Source organism: Rousettus aegyptiacus, unplaced genomic scaffold (assembly GCF_014176215.1).
Source record: "Rousettus aegyptiacus isolate mRouAeg1 unplaced genomic scaffold, mRouAeg1.p scaffold_m13_p_4, whole genome shotgun sequence".
Taxonomy (NCBI): domain Eukaryota; kingdom Metazoa; phylum Chordata; class Mammalia; order Chiroptera; family Pteropodidae; genus Rousettus; species Rousettus aegyptiacus.
In genome coordinates, this window is record NW_023416307.1 from 147,392,310 (window position 1) to 147,415,711 (window position 23,402).

At 39.2% G+C, this 23,402-nt stretch overlaps 1 protein-coding gene across 1 annotated transcript in view; it reads left to right on the forward strand.

Annotated features, from left to right (window-relative positions):
• The window catches only part of STAC (SH3 and cysteine rich domain), a 120,004-nt gene that overhangs the window by 83,510 nt on the left and 13,092 nt on the right, over positions 1-23,402 (forward strand). Inside the window, exons 7-10 of the mRNA XM_016124023.2 lie at positions 2,418-2,482; positions 3,984-4,072; positions 19,585-19,636; positions 19,742-19,879. Of these exons, the coding sequence (XP_015979509.2) occupies positions 2,418-2,482; positions 3,984-4,072; positions 19,585-19,636; positions 19,742-19,879 (344 nt within the window). The remainder of the gene's footprint in view (positions 1-2,417; positions 2,483-3,983; positions 4,073-19,584; positions 19,637-19,741; positions 19,880-23,402) is intronic.

A 23,402-nucleotide genomic window follows, 5' to 3' on the forward strand; every position in this document is an offset into this window, starting at 1 on the left:
TTATGTATTTTCAGGCCAACAAAAAGTGGCGAGGAAGAAGGGCAGTGGCGTTCTCTTAGTTTATGAGGCTGATGTAATACTGACCTCAAAACCAAACAATGACAACATAAGAAAGAAAAATCACTGGCTAGTCTTCCTCTTGAATATGGATGCAGAAATCTGAAACAAAATCTTAGCAAACTACATCCGAGAATATATTTTTAAAAGGTAATGCATAATTACCAAGTTCTACTTACTCCGGGGTTGCAAATTTGGGTCAATGTCAGATAAGCTACTCATGTATAGATTATCAGTTTAAAGAAGAAAAACAAATCATCATCTCATTAGAAAACACAGTGGCAGACATGGGCCTCGCAGGACTGCAAAGCAAAAAAGAAAGACAGAATATGAAAAAGCTAACCGAAAAAAAGTTTTTTGGGGATGTGGCAAATACTAAAGATTTGTTTTGCATCTGTAACATTAGAAAAGATGTCTGCATAGAGGACATATTCTTTGATGAATTGTAATGGATGAAATCAACAACCAAATTATTTTTAATAAAATGCATGTAAAACACCAAACATAAAAGGTGTATGATATATATTAGTAAAACAGTTACCTTTCTTTATTCATTTTTTATCAAATCAAAGTCTTGGAATTGATTCTGGAAGGATTGGGTTTTAAAAATCATTTTTGCACTGTAACCCCACATTTGGGGTCACTGCAAATAATTTTTAGCAGAGTTCACAAAAATGACACACGGTTCAAACCAGATGCCTAATGGATATTCAATAAAAAGTAGACCGTGAAATTACAAAATCGTAACGCCAGTCCAAATTGATCATTGTGTATGTAATCCCCCATTTTAGCTCTAATCACAAATTTTTTTTGGAAGATTCTCTTTGCATGTTTTCACTCAAATATTCAATATTCCTTTAGAAGTTTTATACTTATGGAATCCAGCTTTATACTTATGGAATCAAGCATTTACACGAGAATTTCAGGTAATCACATAATACTGGAGAAAAGTATTGCTGGCCTCACTCATTTTAAACTGTTGAGTGGTCAAATATTGAGGCAGACAAGGTGTCTAGGATGGGGCCTTCTTTTTCCACTCCTGCAAACCACAGCTCCTTCAACGACTGTATAATGGCTTCCTAGGGATAATGGAATTGCATCCACAGGCTCTGGAACTATAAACTGGGGATTATAGATGTTTACTAAGCATCCATACATTTACAAGGGCTCTAGTTTTGAAATGTGTTTTCTACTTCACAGTTACTGAGTCCATTTTAGGACGGTGGAGATTGTCAATGCACTAACTGAATAGGTTACACAGCATTTGTGATTTGTTTCTCTTCCTCTGCTGATATTTCCTTGATCATCTGAAGGGAGACCAAAGGGGAGAATAAAGCAGCAACGTGTTATTTTTAAATGTCAAGTCACCTAAATGGGGGTTCATTTAGACATCATAACTTTATTGTATAAACTTGGAAACATTTGCCACATTTGTGTTCAAGTGAGAATTAGGCCACGGTGTTGGTAACTGAGGTAGACTTGGTTGATGGAAGTAACTAAGGCAGGCAGGGACCTCCCACAGCTGTGTGTGTGGACAGGGACAACTCCTGCTCATTTTGAGAAGTCTTGTTATCAAAGGCCACAGAATGGCTGTTTAAATGCCAAAAAAAAAAAAAAAAAAAAAAGAAGAAGAAGAGAAGAAGAAAAAGGGAACTATACATCCCAAGAACAAACTAAATGAGAAACCATGATTTTATTTTCTATTCCAAATAATAGCCTCAATGCATTGACAGTACAAGATCAACTACAGCTTTAATCTGCAAAATAGGATATAGATCATTAAGAAGCTAGAATCCAGATATTGAAAAGAGATAAAAGAATCTGGTGCTTAGAAAAGGTAATTCAAATACAGTTAAATTGGGCCATACCTCACCCTCCAACTCATTAACAAATGTTTCGAAAACGATGAATGACACGGTGTCTGCTCTTTAGAAGAGCACTACCAAAGGAGACTAAGTTGTAAACACACAACTGCCAAGTCAGGAGGATGTGTGCCAGATGGATGTGTGCGTGTGCAGGGTGTGCGTGCACAGAGAAGGCGGTGCAGAAGGCTGCAGGGTGTGTGTGCACAGAGAAGGCGGTGCAGAAGGCTGCAGGGTGTGCGTGCACAGAGAAGGCGGTGCAGAAGGCTGCAGGGTGTGCGTGCACAGAGAAGGCAGTGCAGAAGGCTGCCGGGGGAGGCGGGGAAGCATCCTGTGGAAGACGACATGGAAGCCCAGTCACCAAGAACAAGGAAAAGACGGTGAGAAGTGAAGTAGAAGCTAGGGTACAGGGAATAAATAAAGCCGCATCTTTCAAACATGTTTTCTAAACGTGGTGACCAGATTCATAAAGCTCCTGTTTTCTCCTGTCTCCTTCAGTGTTTACGTATCCAGAAAATGGCACTGACGATTTCAGAGACGAAGCAAAGAATATAAACCACCAGGTATTTACGGATGTCACAGAAGGCAGACGAGACAGGATCCTTAGATCATACTGCAGGTCACCACCCACATGGTCATGATGCCAAATTAGTGCACCCCAGACCAGTGTTTTTAGAGAATACAATAGAGTAATGCGGCATAACTTGCCATGTAACAGATAGCGTGGAGTAAAACAGGAATATCACTATGCATCAAAGCTAAAAAGGATAAGTATCGTGTTGTACACTTTTTGCGTCCATTATAGATGCTGCATACAAGTTGGTATATACTCTATAGTGTGTAAATTATATCATTATGTAATATATTATGACTATTTTATAGTATATAACTGTATAGTTACTATATTATGTTCATATATGTAATTAGAACAGAACAGAATAGAATAGAATTGAAATTTGTAGTATAAGGTACTTGAGCTTTGGCTAGCAGAGTGAATCATAGATAAAAAAGACATAGTCATGTGCAACTTTTTTCTGTTTTATATCTAGCATATATGCATTACAATATTATGCATTTAAATATATTATATAATTATAGGTTACATATTACATAATACATATATAATTGTATATTATATATACATACATATTACATAATTAACATGTGTGTATTACATGTTAAATATGTAATGTATAATATATAATGTTATATGATATGTAATATTACACAATTTTGTTGTATATTATATAATTTATAATTTATTGCATGTATTATAAAGTATGGACATTTACATAGCATTAACGTTTATTTGGTCATAATAATAATAGCTAAGATGTATATACGCTCGTAAGACTTTTGCATAGTCTACAAATTGGTGACCACAATATACTCTACCTCACAGGACTGTCGTGAGGTTTGAGTTTGCCAGTGCATATCACGGACTGCCTGGCACACAGTACGCTATCAAAAATGGTAGCTTTATTATTATTATTGCAAGATTTCATAGTTAGTAGATGGTGATTCCGTGATATAAATTAAATTGGTCGGATGCCAAAATCTATGTTTTTCTCCACAATGTGAATGAACTAATTGCCCGATGAATATACCTGGTTTTCTGTGATGTACTAGATACCAAATTTTAGGCTAACTGATAAAAAGTCAGTTTTAAGAAGCAGAAATTGTTTACTCCTGTTCACATGCAGCTCTTGTAGATTATAGAGAGAATATTCTCATTCCTGGGGTCAACCTAATGAACTTTTATGAACAAATATATCAAAAAAAAAAAGTTATTTGAAGAAAATTGTAGTATTTCTGACAAAGACTGCCACATAATTGTTTTCAAATGGTTTGCAATGCAATCAAACTCAGCCAAGAATGTAAAAATAAACCTATGGTTGAAACAGTCTTCAATAATAGTTAGATATTTTAACATGCAAGAGCCATATACTGAATTAACTTTGCATTGACTTACATTGCATTAACTTCTCCATTTCCTTTTTTTCTTTGCTTCTCTTCCCTTCCTCCTCCTCCCTTCTCTCATTTCTCTTTCATTTTCTCTTTCAGGCGCCTCCTTCCAAAGACCCACTGCAGATGAACACCTACGTTGCCTTGTACAGATTTGTACCACAGGAGAACGAAGATTTGGAAATGAGGTAAGCACGTTTTTTTTTTTTTTTTTAAGAAAAAGAAAAAGATGAATGAAAGAGAGAGAAAATATTTTAAGTCAATGTCTTTCCATGTGAAAAAAAATCATTCCATTTGTGCTATCTCCTCGTGCTTCTCAGGCATTAGCCTGAGCAGTGATTCTCAGGCTTTAGTTTGTGTTCGAAGACCTGCAGGGCTGGTTAGTACCCATATTGCTGCGCCCTGTCCCGGGAGTTTCTGATTCAGCGGTTCTGGGTTGGGGCTTGAGAATTTGCATTTCTAGCTGATCTACAGGTGGTTCCGATGCTGCTGATTCGGGACCACACTTTAAGAAGCATGATTTTAGCACATTGTCAACAGAACTGCTAATGAAAGTTTTCATGAAAGTTGAGCATCAAATGCATCCTGTGGGATCTCACAGGGAATCAAAAGATGCATTAAATGCCCAAATTAACATCAATCAAAGGATCAAACAAACTGTTTGTTTCTCCTGCGGGAGACTGGTGCTTCCCCCTGGCTCAGACACTGAGGTAGGACCCATCCCACTTACGATAACTGACATACAGGGTGGGCTTGGGAATCCTCATGAAATCTGAACCTTTCTCTTGACCACAATTTAGGGTCCTCATGTTTCAGGAGTCATTATGCTGGAGTCAATCATGTATTCACGTCCTACTTATTGGGTGACCGTAAGCAACTTAGAAACATCTCATTACTTCGATTTCCTTATTTATAAAGGAATAATAACCACCTCTCCTCTCTTAGGTATTTGTAAGGATAAAATGAATAATGTTCTTAAAGCATCTGGCACAGTGCCTAGTCACCGTGAGCACTCAGTAACTGGTACTTACAATTTTTATAATGTTCACTGGACTTTCTCAAAGAAAAGGCTTTATTCCTTTCTTCCATTCATGGCCCCAAAACACAAGTAATCTGGGGTGAAGGCTTTGGTGTTTTCCAGTCCTAGAGCAGGCTAGAAGGGGCTGCTTTTCCAGTCCAATGGACCTTGGAGAATGGCTCCTTGCAAATATGAAGAGAATGGAAAGATAAATTAGCACTGAAAACTACTGAAATGTCAGAGCATTAGTGAAATAGCCTCCATTTTGAGGCATACTCCACTTGTCTGAGTGTCACCATGCAGGCCAAGTCACCAGTCACCAGCCATTCCCTTCAGACAGCTTCTGGAAGGACTTGTTTCTCCTCCCTCGAGCTATTTGGGCTTCTCCACATCCTCGGGCTTCTGCTATTTCCCAGGCGCATTCCCTCTCACACTTGGCTGAATGTGGTTTCCCGCCTCAGTGAAAACTGCCTCTCCTCTTCCACTTTCCTCAAATCCCCTTAAAAAGAGAGAACTTCCAAAAAAGGCTCCAGTTAGACCCTGTTTCCTTGGTTTCATATGCTATTGGGTCACCTTCGGCAGCTTGATGCCCCTCATGGTGCAGCATCCAGCAAGACTCCACAGCAATTGCATGCACCCTGCCAGAGTCTAGGAGTGCCTCCTGGCTCACATCTAAGGTCAGCTTTGTTTCAGTAATCATTCATGGTTCGCTTCCAAGTGACTCTTGGGTGTTTTCAGAGCAGAGTTCAGCGCCTGGCTCCTGACTTCTTAGATTTGTTCAGATGATTAGGCTTTTGTACATGAGTTTTCTCCATCATTGAGTAAGAATTGCCACACTGAGGTCACTGGCTGAAGCTGTAAATACTACCTGAACAGACTGGCATCAGTGCAGGAAGAGGAGATGGTATTTATCAAGGGAAGTCCTATTCTATCAGAGATAAAACAAGCCCTGGAGGTTAGAGCCTGCCTAAGATTCATCACTGGGGTGGTGATTTGCCTTCAGCTGTTGGTCCACAATTAACTGTCTGCTGATGAAGATAAGGATGACGTATTACTTTGCAATAATACAGTATATCTTCTCCTTCTTGAAATTATCATTTGGGTATCTCAAATTTAAAATTTAACAATGTCCTATTGTGTGTGGCCAACCATTTTATATTAAGATATTTTTCTGAAGCCATCAGATAAAAAAAAGCAATTCTAGATAAATATAGAATGTTATTAGGGTACTGAGGAATGATGTCTAGCTGCCTGGTGGCAGTTGTAACTTTTTGTGCTTATTTTAGTCGGTTGCAGGCCATTAAAAGACAAGTTGTCTGGTCACGAACCAAGCGTTTACAGTCTGCTTCAAGGCACACAGGACTGTTCATTCCTAGGAGTGAAATGTCTGCATGACACAGACTGCAAGATTGGAGCGATAAATCATACTTACATTTTTTCTTTCGCCAAGATATTGTAGGCTCCCATTTTAAAAGCCAGGCACTTGATTTAGAATGTGTAAGGCAATGCTTTGGGGATTTGGTAAAATTCCTTGAATGAACTGTAGCTTTGTGAATTACCGTTTTCTCCTTAAACCATAAGTTAAGGGGGGAAAAATCCTTATAACAAAATACCATTCTTATTCACCTGCATTCTGATCCAGGGGAGCACACTGGGCTTTGTCCTCAGGAAAGAGAACAAAGGAGGTGAGAGTCCAGGGAATATTAGGAGTGTGAGCTTAAGGGCAAAGAAGGTCCAACTGGCAAAGCCAGCTGTCACAGAGAAGAGCGGATGAATCCTCATGTCAGCAAACATTTGATATACATCTGCTCAGAAATAAGGAAAGCTTCTTCTGCCAACAGCCAGCAGTCCAAATCTCTCTGCTGACTTCCAGACACACGTCCCTACCTGCCTATCGTAAAAGTGGGGTTGTCTAAACTTTGGAGTCAGATAAAATGGATTCAAATCTCAGCTACTCTGCTTTCTAACAATAGAGCATATTGCCTAACTTTCTGAACCTCTCTTTTCTCATTTTGAAAATAGAGATATAAGGACTGCCATTCTAGGATGGCTCTGATTAAATAAGATAACATAGTAGGAGCTTAAAAATGTTAGTCCTGATCAGTTCTAGTCATACTCCAGAAGTAGGTGCTTCCTTTTCAGACTTAAGAAATGAGACAAGGAGAATGAACATATCAACATGGATTCACTGAATGTTTAAGAATAAAAAGTGTGGGTATCATTTGACATGGGTTTAAATCCCAGTTAAGCCACTTGCCAGCTGTGTGACCCCTGTGAAGCTCATCCAAGCCTTTCCTTCTTCACTTGTAAAAGAAGATAATCATTATGCCTGCCTTTGGTCTGCTCATGACACACATATCTTTGCTTAAAACTATACCTAAGTGTCCTCTCCTATCCCTTGTGTTAAGACCAGAATATTTACAGGGATCGCCAGGACCTGTACGGTCTCATTTCTGGTGACATCTCTGCTTTGTGTTCATTCCCCTTGCCTCTCTGTTCCACCTACAACATCCTTCTCTCCTTCCCCAAAAGGACCACACTACCATCTGCCAAGGGATTTTCCTTCCTGAAGTCTGCTCCTCCCCTCTCCCATCCTCCCATCTACCCAACAGCACTACTATCACACCACACACACACACACACACACACACACACACACACACACACACACACAATTCCAGTTGATTATCATGATCTCAGCTAGATCACAGCTCAGATTTTACTTTTTTGGTACAGCCTTTCCTGATACCAACACTCTGAGTTTTCTCTGTTATATACATTTATGACACCATATTTCTTTTTTTTTAAAAGCACTTATCTCAACTTGGATTTATATATTTATTTCTGGCATTCCTTGGTTAACTTCTGGCTCCCTTGTAAACTCCATGGGAACAAATCTGTAACCACTAACCTTTCTATCTCTGTAGCATAGTACAGTTCTTGAAATATACATGGCCAATAAATATTTGACGCATGAGTATTATGGAGACTAAATGAACTAATGCTGTGCCTGGCATCTACAATTAGTAGGTATATCAAATACATGATAATATACCAGAAACTATAAAAAAGGAAGCAAACCAAGTTTAGAGAAGTTAACCAGGATCCATTACAGAAGGAGGTGGGCTGTAAGCCCAAGGTGTACATTATTTGTCACAAAGAAATTATAGAAAAGGAGATAATAGCCCATGGTTGTAGTCACAAAGAACAAAGGGTTTAAAACAATTTGGAAGAAGCCTTGCTGAGCCTTTACTGAGCACTCACAGTTGAGGGTGGAGGAGCGGGCCTCAGAGAGGAGAAGCCAGGAACTGCCTCCTTAATTCAATGAGCACTGCTTTTGGAAGTGCTGTGGTCCCACCATTAGTCTCTAGATGCTATCTACAGACAGAGGCTTGACACTGTCTGCTTTGCTACATTTTCAGTGCAAAATAAATTTTCTTTATAAATTGATCCACCATTACCTTTCCAAATGCCTGCAGCTCACATACCATGATAAGGCTCTGTCTTTCCACCATCATGGGCAGAGATGGGGGAACAGGTGGCAGAACAGCGAAGGGCATTATCCAGGAGTCACATATACCTGGTCTACCCTCGAGCTCTGACCCTTGCATTATCCAGGAGTCACATACACCTGGTCTACCCTCACGCTCTGACCCTTGCATTATCCAGGAGTCACATACACCTGGTCTACCTTCGAGCTCTGACCCTTACTAGCTAGCTGCATTAATTCGAGCACACTGCTTAATTTCTTGGAGCCTCAGTTTTCTCCTTCCTAGAGAGACTGAATATTTAACAAAATAATATAAATAAAAGGTAGAATTTCATGCCCAGTACAAAGCGAGGTATACTATATATTTTAGGTATCTTCTCTTCATAATTTACATCTGTTCACAATATGTTTTATTTCCTAGTCTTCTGAACAACCTCATTAACACTATCTTAAGGAGTGTTGTATGAAAGTTGTCTCTGACCTATGAGCTCATCTAATGGGACTTGTTCCAGAGATAAGGAGGCTGTGATACCCTGTCCCTCATCTTCTGAGTGGGTTTTGCAGTTGCTGACATAACACGCCATAGGTATGAAGTTTTACCACCGTTATGAAAGATGTGATGCCATCATGCGTGGAATCTTAAGTTCATTGCTAGTGACTTGTGCTCTAATAACATTAAAGGGCCATCCAGGTCCAGGGTCATCCAGGTCCTCTGAGTGTAATGAGTTTATATAGTAAATAGATAATCTTCTGTAATTAAGGGTCTTAGACAATTTCCACCAATAACTCTAATTATCAAGTTTTTTAAAGAGCTCAGAAAATTACACTTTATGGACTGCTAGCTTAATTCATGCACACAGCTCTTTAAAATGCTACTTGAAATACAAATTGGAAAAAACTCATTATAATCAACACTGACATCATTACCATCCCATACCGCCTCATGAATTTACATCGGCCACATGTCAAATCATCCTCTTGGCCAACTGGGCAAGTGTGTGTGTGTGTGATATATTTACATATGCACATACACTCTCGCATACTCACAGATCTGCACAAACCCAGTCACACACTTGTATTTATATGCACCCATTCACACACTCATGCACACTCAAATATACATTTAGTCACATACACACACTTATATGCACACACATCATTAGCAAGAACTTAATAACGCATGCTTAGCTTTTTCCAGAAAGTAAGCTCTGTCCTCCATATTTATAACATAACCTGTCCCATTATCCTCACTGTTTCAGGTTTAGTGTCTGCACACAGAGTCTTGACCCCATCACGTTATTCACACCAGCACGCTTTTTAAAAATCCGTCACAATAATTTCTATGGCTTTGCTGAGTTGATATAGCATGTGAATAATCAGCCAATATAAATAATTCCAAGTAAACACAAACCCCTAAAACATCTTAGGAACTCTGAAATAAAGAATCAAGAGTAAATAAAAGACTTAAAGGTTTGAATGCCTGTTTTAGTGACCATATAATGCCTATTCCAAAGAATCGGTTTTGGCTTCCCACACCTAAGTCATTTTCATTTTTATTAGTTCTCTCCAAATAGATTTATATGATAATGGCCATGTTTCACAAAGCAAAAAAAATAAGAGAGAAGAAAATAGCTTATGAGGCAAGAGAAGGAAAGAAGGAACTCCCTTTTCAATATTATAAATGAAGAGAGACACAAATTAATTGCCACTTCAATATGCATCAGAACTAAATTTGGGGGACTTCAAAGAAAAACCTATCTTCTTTTGTGACCCCAAGTAATGTTTTATATTCTTGAATCACCAAACTCTTTCTTGGAAATAGTGAGTCTCAAATTTTTCCATGGATGAGTTTGAATGAAACCAGGCAACCATTTGTCTCATTAGCTAATATTCACAAGAACCTCTGAGATGAGATAGCCTGAATCATCTCTTCCTGATTTTTTCAAAATGCCATTTGAAATGGAGATAAAACTCAATTTAACCCCTGTTTGGCTGTTTCCAGAATTTGTCTCATCTATCCACCACTCATCACATAGTGCATGAGCACCTGCTCTCTGCTGGGTGAACAACTCACAGTCCCAGTCCTCCGAAAGCTTAACTGGTCAGAGGGCTGTGGGGTCAAAGCAGGGTGGCTAAGAGTAAAGGAGAAGGTACACTTCAGTGTGAGATCTTGTGAGTGGAAAGGTAGTCCAGTGTGCTGCTACAGCACCTCAGGGGGGCATCAAGCAGCCTGGGGAGGCAGGGAAGACTTTGCAAGGAGCTGGCATCACAGCCAAGTCAGGGCCTCAGGAAAAGGGACATGGGGGCTTGTGCAGCTTGGTTACGGAGCAGTCATTCCCTTTCTCCAGTGAGCAAAGGATAAGGGAAGAACAGTAAAACAAGTGACACAGGAGAATTACTTTAAAAGGTACCAGATGGGGGGCAAATACACATTCCATTAGAAAAAGAAGTGGTGCAAATTCACTGCAAGACAGGAGCATATTTAGATAGCCACATCCATTCAAGTCTTCATTATGGAAAGACTATCTTAAAATTCAGTAGAGCTTAATGAATGGACATTAAGCTTTACTGTTTGTTTAGTTCATATTCAAATGAGACAATTTATGGTTCTTTACCCTTTGTGGATATGGTGTGAGAACCAAAACCAAGAACTCAGGTAGAAAGTAGAGACTGGGGTGGCAACCCAGGGAGGCTGACTCCAAGTCCACTCATCTTTCTCTTACCCAAACTTTCCATGCTACATTGATTGTGGTAGGTCTCCTGTCTGATAAGTTTGACAGTTATATTTTAATCAGCAGATTCAGACGATGTCTTAATTTATCCCATGTCGGCCACTCATACCACTTCTTACAAGTCTATTAGGATTGTTAAGCTTATTTGTAAGACCAGAAAGCTTGTGACCTATAGAATGTATTCATGAAAAGTCACCCCTGTTCAGGGATAATTTTTAAAAATTAAGATAAAATCATGACTCTTAAACAAGTATAAAATAAACACATGTCGAAATTTTTATTAGACCCATTAATTAATGAAAGAACCAGTAGTATGTCACATCTGGTTCAGGGAAAATTCAAACATCACACTTATGCAAGCCATCAGGAGTGCGGATGTGAATTTACAAATACATGTAAAACTGGCCAGTATTCACAGGGTAATTGATTACATCCCACCAGACACAATTCCCTTGCATTTTTATGGACAATAGTCATTTGCATTATTATTAGTTTTCTACAGCTTGAGGAAATGTAAAATAATAGCTCAGAGACATTGAAAGGGGTAGGTGACCTGGAAGGATGAGCTGAAGGCCCAGATTAGCAAGCTTTTTTGCCTATTTCGAAATCTTTCACAATTTTCTCTGCCGTCCCCTTGAGTTCATTTAGCAAATGTGTTGGGTTACCCAAGCAAGTTCTATTTTACAGAGGAGAAAACTGGTTAGGATCGTTAACACTTATTATAAGCCATAAGCAGATAGAGATTCAGGCCCAGAGAGTCAAATCCCATTTGGAAATCTGCATGTTCAATGTTCCCCCTAGATTCTGATTATCTGTCAGATTTGAGAACAACTGTGACTCATCCAAAGATACACAGTGGGCCAGTGGCCTAGCCCAGACCAGATACAGGTGTCCTGATTCTCTGGCCTGATGCTCTGTATACTGGTCCACATCAGATGTTTATCCTATAACTTATGTGATGATGTCCTTCACCCTGTAAGGTTTTATATGCTCCCCATAAAATAAGAAGAGGAGAGCCCTTGAGACAGAATAAGACAGAACAAGGCTCCCTCAGTGTCTCATTTCCATTCTCTAAGTACATTACTGCTTGGCAAATGCATCAACTTAATTAAAACTAAATGTAATTCTAATGCACCAATTTGATTTAAAAATAATCTTCACAGTCACCAGGACATCAAAATGCAATTAAGGCTATTTGAGGGAAGTCTCTGATGCATATTATGTTCTGATGCTGTGCTATGTCAAGAAACCCAGATCTTCCCAAATGTCACTAATGTGTTTAGCAGCCTCCCTCTCACTCAAATATGCCTCTTTCAATTAGGTTCCGGAGAGCGTGATCCATGACAGTGAATGATCAGGAACATTCGCCAAATCCCATCCAAATGGCCCTTTAGCTGAATGCTTTTTTTTCTGAGCCAGTCTCTCAACGTGGGAAAGTGAAGGCAGTTTTCTGGATACCAGACTTAAGACAAAATCAAATTGCGTAGTTCAGGAGTTCCCTGTTACCTCCCCATGTTCTCGGACTGTCAAAAGGTTCTGGACCAGGATTATGGAAACTGAGAAATGGGTCTAGTGAAAAATTAAGCAGAAGATCTAAAATTAATGGGGCGCTTTGCCCGGCTCCTTTTTCTGAACCCCTTGGCCTGGTTTTTCAGGACATCTGTTTTGGGTGAGTGACTATGGTGCTGTAAGCTTCATACAGGGTTCTTTTTTGCCTGATGAATGGGAAAGGGTGAGAAATAGTAAAGATATCTAAAAGTACATGCAGAGTGAAATGGGCAGTCCTGATGAGCACTCACAAGGTTTGGGTAGTACAAGAAGCAGTTTGATCTAGTAGTGTTAGTAGTGGATTCAGACCCTGCTTATTAATGGTGAAGTCTCTCTCAACCTTCTTTCTTCTGTGAAAACGCAACAGGTCATGTTCGCTTCACTCGGTGAACATCGCTGTCCACTCCAGGCTATCTGGCTGTCCTCCTCAGCCCTTTCAACCTCGCCATTGCAGTCAGCCTCAGAGAGTAGAGGAATATGACTAGTTCCAACACCCAGGCCTTGCCATACCTATGTGCTCACTACCTGGAGTGAAGGGGCAGGAGGGGTGGGCACGTAAAGAGAGGGAAAAGCTTTTCTGAAGCTCTGAATCACACCAAAGGTCAGTGTCAGGAGCCACTGGAGAGTTCAAAAGCTGTCTCATTAACCCACTGCCCCTGCCGAAAATATAAGCGAGGACTCAATTAAAAGGTAATAATCACTAGATCTAATTTCCAAGTGAAAAATTACATTTTTAGGAGAAATTAGAATTTCGAAGCCTTATTATATATCAATCACAGTGCTGAAAACTTCTTCGTATGTATTCTCATTTAATCCACACGGCAACTTTGCAAAGTAAATATAGTTTATTATATATTTGTTGTACATGGCATGTAATTATATAAAGATAATTGAGGTAGCTGAGTCTTAAAAAGGCACATATGTTTGGGGTTTGGGTTTGGGGTCAATTCCACACTTGTTTGTGACCCCTGGCATAGTTCTTATTCAGCAATGATACTTACTGTACATTACCAGTTTACACGACTTTTCCCTTTAAGATTACCAACATCTTAAGGCCCGTAGCTATGTCTCAACAGTGGTGATAGCCACCATCTATTGCGGGCTTATCTAAATGTGCTTTACAAGTATCACCTCACTCAGGCCTCAAAGATATTGATGAGGTAGGTACTAGTATTATCTTCACTTCACAGATAAGAAAACTGATGCTTCGAAAGATCTTTTCATCTCTGTACATTCAGTGCACGCCCAAAACCTAACATGTCATAAACATTCAAGAAATACTTGGGGAAAAAAAAAGAAAGAAATACAATTTTCTTCTGCTCAATAGTCAGAGATGGAGGAATAAAGACAGACAAAAGTCCTTTATATTCTGAAATATGCAGTCTATCCAAACCGTTACAAAAGCACAGAAGGCTCAGAGCATCCTGCCTTCCATGTGATTCAGAAGGAGGGAGGGTGTGAGGTCTCAGATTGTCCCAGACAGTGGGAGAAGTGTTTCTCAGAAGCAGCAGCCTCATCAAGAGGATGTCAGTGTCTCCGCTACTAGGGATTTGTGCTCTACATGGGGAATGGAGAGAGGCTGAGGGAGGGGAAGTTCGGGACAGCTCACCCACCACCTTTAGGAGATCCCACCCACAGAAGACCAAAGCATCTTCCTAACACCTTATAGAAGAGATCCCTCTAGCTGGCTGGGCTCAGCTTACATCATTCATGTAATCAGTACACACTGTGCTCTTTGAGTCCCCTAAAACCCGTTTACCTGGTGGTAGGAGAGATGGATTCCTATGTCCAAGTAGAAAATTGAGAAGTGAGGGAGACAGAGGACTACTGAAAACAAATCCAGACAGCAACCATCAAGCTCACATGCAAATACACATAAACATGCAAATGCCCTCACAGACAAATTCTGTCCTCCTTACCATTGAAACACAGTTCCATAGTTAGCTTTTGTTACCTCATTCTTACTCTTATCAGTAGCTCACAGTTCCCTCATTATTTCAAGAGTTTCCATAAATCATGATAAAACCAACCTGAAAATCTTCCTCTGGCTCTAAGACAAACTTAACTGAGCAAACAAAAAAGAAGAGGCCATCTGTGGTGCTCCGAGCTATCTGCACCAGATAGGAAAGTGATGCTTTCACTATTTATGAGGTACATTACACTTTGTAGCATGCTGTGTAATTCTGGGTTACAGTTCAAGGAGAATTTGTACCTGAACTTAGGATGCTCTGATTGAATTAAGCAAAGGGACCCTTTTAAAAGTATTTGAGGGTCTGACAAGTTCATACCCAAGACAGTAGAAATAAAGAGTTAAATTATAAAATCTACACATAATGGATCAGGAACATCAAGTCACCTGATAAAAAGAGAATAGCAGTTAGACTAGAGCAGGACTTTCTTTAACCACGTTTGGAGTATGATAACCTGAAATAAGAAAGAGTTGTTCCATGGAATGGGTCCTGGTCAGCCACCGAAACAGGAAACATTTGGAAGCAGAGAGTCGCGCACCAGCAGAGTCCATCCTAGGACCAACCAGGGGAAGGAGAATTTTAGGCATTAGGCCTTCATTTTTCTGGTAACAATGGTAGTAAGGCAGGCAGAATGTTTGGATTTAGTTCTTTGGTGGCAGGACATAGCACCCCGGCAGCACAGGTAGGAGAATAGAACTAAGTTGTAAACTGGTTTGAGAGGAGAACTCCCACTTGAGAGATGAAGGGCTGGCACACAGGGCCATGTGGGTCACTAGGGGCCAGGTAACAGCAAGCTGGAGCCGCAGAAGCAGCTTTAAGTACTGCCAGCAGCTGGGTTAGCTAGGTTTCCCAGGCTCCTTGTGAATAAGCTAATTTGAATAATTTCCCAAGTTCCAGACCATAAGGGCTGTCCCTAGTTGTCTGGTACCTGGCCTCCAGGGGCAATTAAGGAGGGGGCTGGTGCTTAGTGGCCTGGAGTTTTAGAGCCTGAAGGGAAGTGTTTGGGGTATTGATTTAATCAGATGCTTAAGGAGAACTGACTAGCCTCTAGCTAGAATTTTAAAACTAGGTCAAGACACATTTTAAAAAACAAATAAAAAACATATTATACGGAGCGGTTTTATCTTGCATGCCTACTCAGATCCACCCCCTAGAGCCCAGTGTTGAAAAGGACTCTTAAGCCTATCAGTGCAGGCTCAGTGGGAAAGAATGCTATGATTGATGGCTGATGCCAGGCAGGGGCATGGAGGCCGCGCAACTCCCACAAGCTGACCCAGATGTTAAAGAGCTGCTGTCTTGGATTCAAGGGCTGCTGTAGAGCAAGATCCACCCTCCATGAAAAATAGGCACTGGCCGTCTTCATCAGATGAGTAGAGTGTTGACTAATATCAAGAGTCTACTCTTATTCTTTACGACTGCATCCTATTTATGTCCTTGATTGCCCTTAAGACAATTCACAATTATATATACACATTACATACTTATTATTTATGTATTTTTTGTTTTATTATATATTTGCTAATTTATCATCCATCTTTCTCACTAGAATATTAGCCTCAATGAGAACTTTATTCACCAAAGCATACATAATGCCTGGAAAAATGGCTCTTTCAAAGTCAGCATTCTAGAATATTTGTTAAATGAGTGAGTAAGTTAAAAAGAAAATAAAAGAATAAATAAATGATGTAACTCTCCTCATTTACCAGGCAATTTTCTGATTCTGGTAGAAATCTTTTTTTAGGAAGAGACAGAATCCCCATCATGCTGTCAGGAGTATGTCTGGTAGTTCTCATAAAATTACAGCTTGTATTCCAAGGAGTGTCTTATTTTAATGTGCAGTTTAGTTAACATGGCCCGTAGACTCAGGAATCGTCTACCTCTGGGCACAGTAAAGAATGAGTCTCTGTCTAGACTATAAAAATAGAGGCTAGAATCAGGCAGCACCCTTTTCACCCTTAGGAAAAGGTGTTTTCCCTAATCTCCAGCTTTATTGCCTACTTATAATTTCTACTAAGCCATCAGCAGTCTTTGTAGTTGATACTAACACATGGTTTCTTAAGGTATTAGGTTAAATAAAATCTGCTGGAGCTACAAAGATTTTTCTACATCGACTTTCGTCCTCGCTGCTTAATTAAATCCCTCACCTGGGAAAAGAGTGATTTTCAGCCATCTCGCGTTCTGTGGCATCAGCATGAAACTGTGACTGTTGAAATACCAAAATGCCAGTTGTGTTTAATGTTTCAGGTGCAACGAGCCTGTTGTATTTGGAATCCCCCTGCGAAGATAGGTATTAACTGAGAATTGAAAATGACAGCAGAGGAGATTGAATCAGAAGAGCAAAATGAGCACAGAAATCTACTTTCTCTCTTGCTCAAATCACTTAACATGTCAGAAAACACACACACACACACACACACACACACACACACACACATACACATATATAGTTTAAGAATACATCTGTAACAGTACCAGAAAACAAGAGAAAAACACTACCAGAGACCCAAAAATCCTGGAAGTTTCCTGGCAGGAGTTGAGAACAATGAATATGACCAGAGACCAAAGAACGTTCAGGATAAAAATAACTTTAGATGTATGAACACATTCAGAAACACTGAATTAACAGCAAATTCACTAAAGAGCATGAGGTGTCTCTGGTGGCTTGATTGCATCAACGACCCAGATTCTTTGCCCCTCCCTGTATTCATGCCCTTTGCCATGAGACTTTGCAGTTCCTCTCATTTCAGAGGTGGTGTCTATTACTCTGTCCCTTGAGTCTGAACTGGCCTCATGACTTGCTTTGCCCAATAATGTGAGGAAAAAATGACAATGTATCAGTTCTAAACCTAAGTCTTAGAGGCTTTCTGTGTTTTACATGTTTCCATTTTAAACTCTGGCATAGCCATGAATGTCCAAACCAGCCTTCTGGAGTATGAGAACCATGGAAAAGGGCAAAGTTACCCCAATCATCCCAGCCAACAGCCAGTCAGCACCAAAGTATGTGAGTAGCCACTGAGATTTTGTGGCTGTTTGTTACACAGCATTATCGCAGCAACATATGACTGATACAGAGTTCCACCTGTGTTCATATACCACATTACTGCTTATAATGAGCAATAAGCAATAATAGTGTTTGACCAGAATTAAATTAATACTTGTACTTTATAGGAAGGGAACCCATGCCTAAAGGGGCTCCTGTGTGGGCACAAAAGTCTGGGCATAAATAAGAATTGTATTTAAGATAACTCTGGACCTCCAGACCTCCTAGAGAGCATTGGGGGAAGGAAACAGCAGCTCTTCTTAGGAGAAAAATAAGCTGACCTTCTTCCTCTCCAGGGTTAAGAAAGCCATTAGGGTAGACTGTTTGCCTGCTATATGTTCAGGCATCCAAAAATGAGATGCATTGATTGACACAACATGCTCTCTTAAACAGAGCCTGAAATTAGCCCTCACACTTGGGAGAGAGACCCATTGCAGACACAGAGGTATGTAATCACAAAGAAACTAACCCATTTATTCATATCTACCTCTATTTTCAGTCATTACTATAAAGAGACAACCAAGAATCACTGATGTTGGAGAAAATCCTTTGCTAAGAAGGAGAAGCAATAAGATAAAGAATAGGTCAATTAATCCTGGAGAAAACAAAGAATTCAATAAAGGGAAAAAATAGTATTTTTAAAATATAATAATATCCTCAGAAACATCCATTATAATATTACATCCATAATAAAAAGCAGCCAATTTGAAAAAGAAACTTTCAAAAAATAATAAAGAATCCTTGGAAACTAATTTGTTTTCTTAAAAATTCTTAAAAAGGAAGATTGAACCTTCATTGGGAGAAAGGAACAGGGGCCTTTATTAAATATAATAAATGATAGAAAAGACAAGCCTAAACACAAAATAAGTGATCAGAAAGAAAAAAATGAAGGGGAAAAAAGGGGGGCGGGATTGGGAAATGTGTAAGAAAGACAAAAGGTGTAGATAGTCGATCCAGAAAATTCAGCACATGTTGACTAAAAGGCCATGAAAGGTAAAAGAGAGAAAATGAATGGGAGGAAAACAGTGAGAAACATAATACACAAAATTTTCCCAAGCTGAGAACAGTAGAGTCTTCAGATTATAAAAGCTCCAGGAAGTACTGAGTAGAAGAAATTATCAAACATCCATATACTCAAACACACATGTGGATGTGAAAATCAGACAGGAAGTAGCAAATAACCACCATATCAACAAAACACATAAGTCTTCAGTTAAGCCCGGGTAATTTGTGATGAAAGATATAATGCATACACATACCCATGCATGCACGCACGCACACACATGTACACACAAGTCTAGAACAAAATTTCAAATTATACCAACATAAAAGATGGCAGGCTGGGAAAGGAGAGCTAAGCAAAAGTATACAGTTTTCAAGAAAGTACTGAGAAAGTATAGATAATGATAAATATAATGACTAATTCTGGATATCAATAGTAAAAACAAAACAAAACAAAACAAGAAAAATACATATACATATCTACATATAAATGTGAGTGCTTGGAAAGGGTCCAGAAGGGGATACAGGAAACTATTAACAGTGGTCACTTCTGGGCAATAAGGGGAGGATTGTAGGGCAGAATATGAAGGATGACCTGCACCTTGAAACTTAACAACTTCCAAATTCTGGAGTTTTTTGCAATGCAAATATGATTATCTATGTATAAAAATAAAGCTAAGGATTTTTTTAAATTCAGCATAGAAATTACACATGCTTTCAATTTCTAACAAAGGTGTTTTCATGGGTGAGAAAAACTGGTAGAAGTCATGTGTATTTTATTTCTATTTATCTTGGGTTATTTGTATAAATGAAAAGCTATTACTTCCAACTTTTAAGGACCACCTTTTTCTTTTTTTCTCCCTCTACTTCCTCACTCAACTCATTCACTATTCATTTTAGACCAGGAGACATGATTACTCTTCTGGAAGACTCCAATGAAGACTGGTGGAAAGTAAGTATTTCTTTTCTTAAAAAAAAAAAAAAAAAGTCATTTGGTTACTACAATTACAACAAATGCTACAATTTGTGGATGCATATGCCTCCTTTTTCCTTTCAGGGGAAAATTCAAGACAGGATTGGCTTCTTTCCAGCCAACTTTGTTCAGAGAGTACAACAAAATGAGAAGATTTTTAGATGTGTTAGAACCTTCATTGGGTGTAAAGAACAGGGGCAGATAACACTGAAAGAAAATCAGGTGAGTAAAGCACACAAACATACATCAAGTATGACCAAAACAGAGTAACGGTCGTTTTAACAAACATAGCAATACATATCAATGTGAATGAGGGGGATCAAAGTATTCGCTTTGAGAAAAGATATGCTTACTCCAATAATGGTAGTGTAGTGGGATCTAAACATGCAAAACCAAAATGGTAGAAAGCTCACTCGGTGGTGACTGTTGACAAGAGGAAATGTTATCATCGTGGCAGAAGAGTGAGGACATCTGGTCCCCATGCTGTTCTCTGAGAACCACTGGTTTCTGATGTGAGCAGCTACTACAGTTTGGGCTCTGTGCTGGTCTCCACTAATGTGTGGTTAATGTTTCATGATCTCTTGGGAATACTTTGGTGCTCCTGGCTGCTCTGTTCCACGGTTCACTGCCTTTGCTGCCAGTCACAAAGCTCCCTCTTAGATCTCCTTGTCCAGACTCTGAGCTTCTGCCTATTCACTGAAAACCATGACATCCTCACATTGCTCCATAACCAGGGACTGTCTCAGGCTTATTCCTTGAATGTATCCCTACATCTAATCTAGAGGTGTCTGGTGCCATCTTGCACCAGTGCCATGTTGAACGTGGAGTTCGCTATGATGATGTTGATTTTCTGAGAAGGGAGGCGGGAACCCCCTGTACCTATAAGTCTTCAACCTCCTTGCTTTATGCTCTCCAATCTCATTCCTAGAATGTTGACAGAGACAAAGGGACAAGAAACACACATCTCAGCTTTTTGTCCTATTCTGCCTCTCTGTCTTCTTCCAGCAGAGAGAGATTTTCTTCTTCTCTGACTGCAACTCCCCTCAATGTTACCCCATATTCTTAGTACAGACTAAAATAATATGCTCAGATCTCCAGGTTTGCTCTTGATATATTTGGGGATGCTTTTGAAAGTTAGACATTAGAAATTTATTTTCTCTCCTAATAAAGTTTCACGACTAATTCTAATTTCCAATGTTGGAAGTTAAAAGCTTATCACTCTCTGTCTGCATTGTTGATATAAAACTTCTAATATTTTCTGAAGCTATCAATACCTCTGGATGAGACTCACCCCACAAAGTAATACAAAATGAAAAAATGCATTAATGATTTTAATACTCTCCTTCCACTAAAGTTGCCCAAAACACATCTTGAATGTCTTTTGGGAATTGCCTTTAAATACAGTTTTTAAGTTCCACAAGAAAATCAGTTATTACTTTATAATTACATCTGATTTGTAATTTTAAAAATTGTTTTACCCAACTTGAGCAATAATTTTATATGCCACACATGGCTCCAAATGACTCAATCATTTTCAAACTAACAAACACACCTCCAAAAATAATGGTTTGTCTTTTCAATGGCTATTCAAAAGACTCTCTAAAAAAATCTTTTTTAAAATAATAATGTAGAGAAACAGCTTTAAAAGCTCTTAAATTTCCCCTTTATATTTAAGTAAATAAAAGTTACTGAAAATGAGAGATCAATAATTTTGAAAATCATTTTTCCTATATATTTGAACGAAGGCCAGGGATGGAATCAGTGAAATTGGCATGTTTATAAATATTAGGATACATTAGTTCACTCATTATGAATAGTGATTTGGTGCCATGGATTAAGAGCTATGAAAGTATTCCACCTCATAAATAAATTAATTCCATTATCTGTAATGTAACCAAGAAAATAATCTAAAATACAGAGGTGGGGGCAGAATTTATGCAAAAAAAATAATTATCACAGTGGTGTCCATACATTGAAAATTAGGAAAAATTGCACAGCAATGGGATAACTAAGTAAACAATAATACTTTCTGTAGTGGATAGTGTTAGGAACCAATTCAGTTTTGATGGTGTTATGATAATATTATGAGCAGAATACTAGAATCTAGACCCAGATCCCACTCGGCACTCTCTCAAGGTAAACACAAAGGGAGAGATGAAAATGGGGCCAGGTACCAATTTTATTATTGGAAACATAGTGAACCAGATGGGACCTAGGGCCTGAAAGTCTCCCTCGCCAGGGCCCCACCACCGCCACCGCACCACAGGCCTATCTGAATCTCAGGATCCTACAGCACCAGATGGCCCATGGGAGGATGAGGGATCCGGAAGGAGTGCTAAAACCGGACATAGGAGACAAAAGGGCCTGATGAGCTCCCAGGAGGGGCCAGGAAGAAGAAGCTTTAACAGATGATGACAGACCCCTGGGACATGTCCAGTCAGACCTCCTCCCTTTGGAGAAATGAAGACAGACCTAGGAGAGAGAATAGAGGCCTTCAAATATTGTGTCGCCATCTTAAATGATAGTTTTATAAGCAGTGAAGAAATAAGTTAAATATTAATGATATAATGGTAGTGAAAAATTAATACAAATATGAAGGACAAAGGAAAAAAATGAAAGGTTTGTTTAAGGGCTATTTTTCTTTCCATTTAAATTACTTTCAGAGTGTAAATTTTTAAAAACTAAATTTTAAACAAAGCAAAGTGAAAAATACTCAATCTTATCTTTTGAATCTAACAGTGTAAAAATACACAGGGTTGCTGTGATTTTTCTGGGCCTCAATCTTGCACATGGCCACATGCATGCACACGCGCACACACACACACACACACACACACACACACACACCACCACCACCACCACCACCACCACCATCGCCACCACATCCCACCATTACTGCATCTAATTGCAGTAGCTCTTGCTTATAGAAATGCAAGTACCCTCAGGGCTGTGTGTCATCTAAGTTTTTGGTTATTAAAATCTCTAATATCCTTAAGGAACTGGGCCACTGGGCTCCATGGTTTCACCCACAGTTTTACTTGAAATCGACATTCTTCCCACTTATAAAAATTGCTTCAAGATATGCCCTTGAAGGACAGACTACATTTTGAAAATTATACAACCTGTCTTTTACCTGGTCCCCTGTGACCAGAATATATGTTTAAAAGAGATCAAAAGTCATCAACGTGCCAGCATTAAGATCTCCTGCCCCTTCATTTTCTGCCCAGAGTTGCTCATTCTCCTTGGAGCTGAAGTTTGTCTAACACATTACTCGCCCATGTGCTCCCTGGAGAGAGCAGAAGCCATTGCCTGCCTATAAAGAGCAGTGGCATCAGAGAGACTCCCCCTGACCTCTGGGGAACCTCACCTCTGGGGAACCCCACCATTCCCCTGACCCTGGCAGATTGCATAAACCACCCTGCCTCCCATAAAAATATATGTGAAAGTGTCATGGCTATTCCTTTTTGGATTATGATGACCTGTTTTGGGATCTGCTTCATAAAAGAGAACATTTTATCTGCAGCCTCTGGTTCACAGAGAAGGAAAGAACAGATTAATACTCTCTCAGACATTGTCAAAATAACGATTTTTATAAGTATCATCACTGTTATTAGTCATTATTTTTAAATGTCATACATATATATATTATATAATCTTTATAAAGCTTATATATATCTATGACATCTTATTCGAGGTTTCATACATGCCCTATGAATTTTATAGATTAGTTATTCACTATTTATAT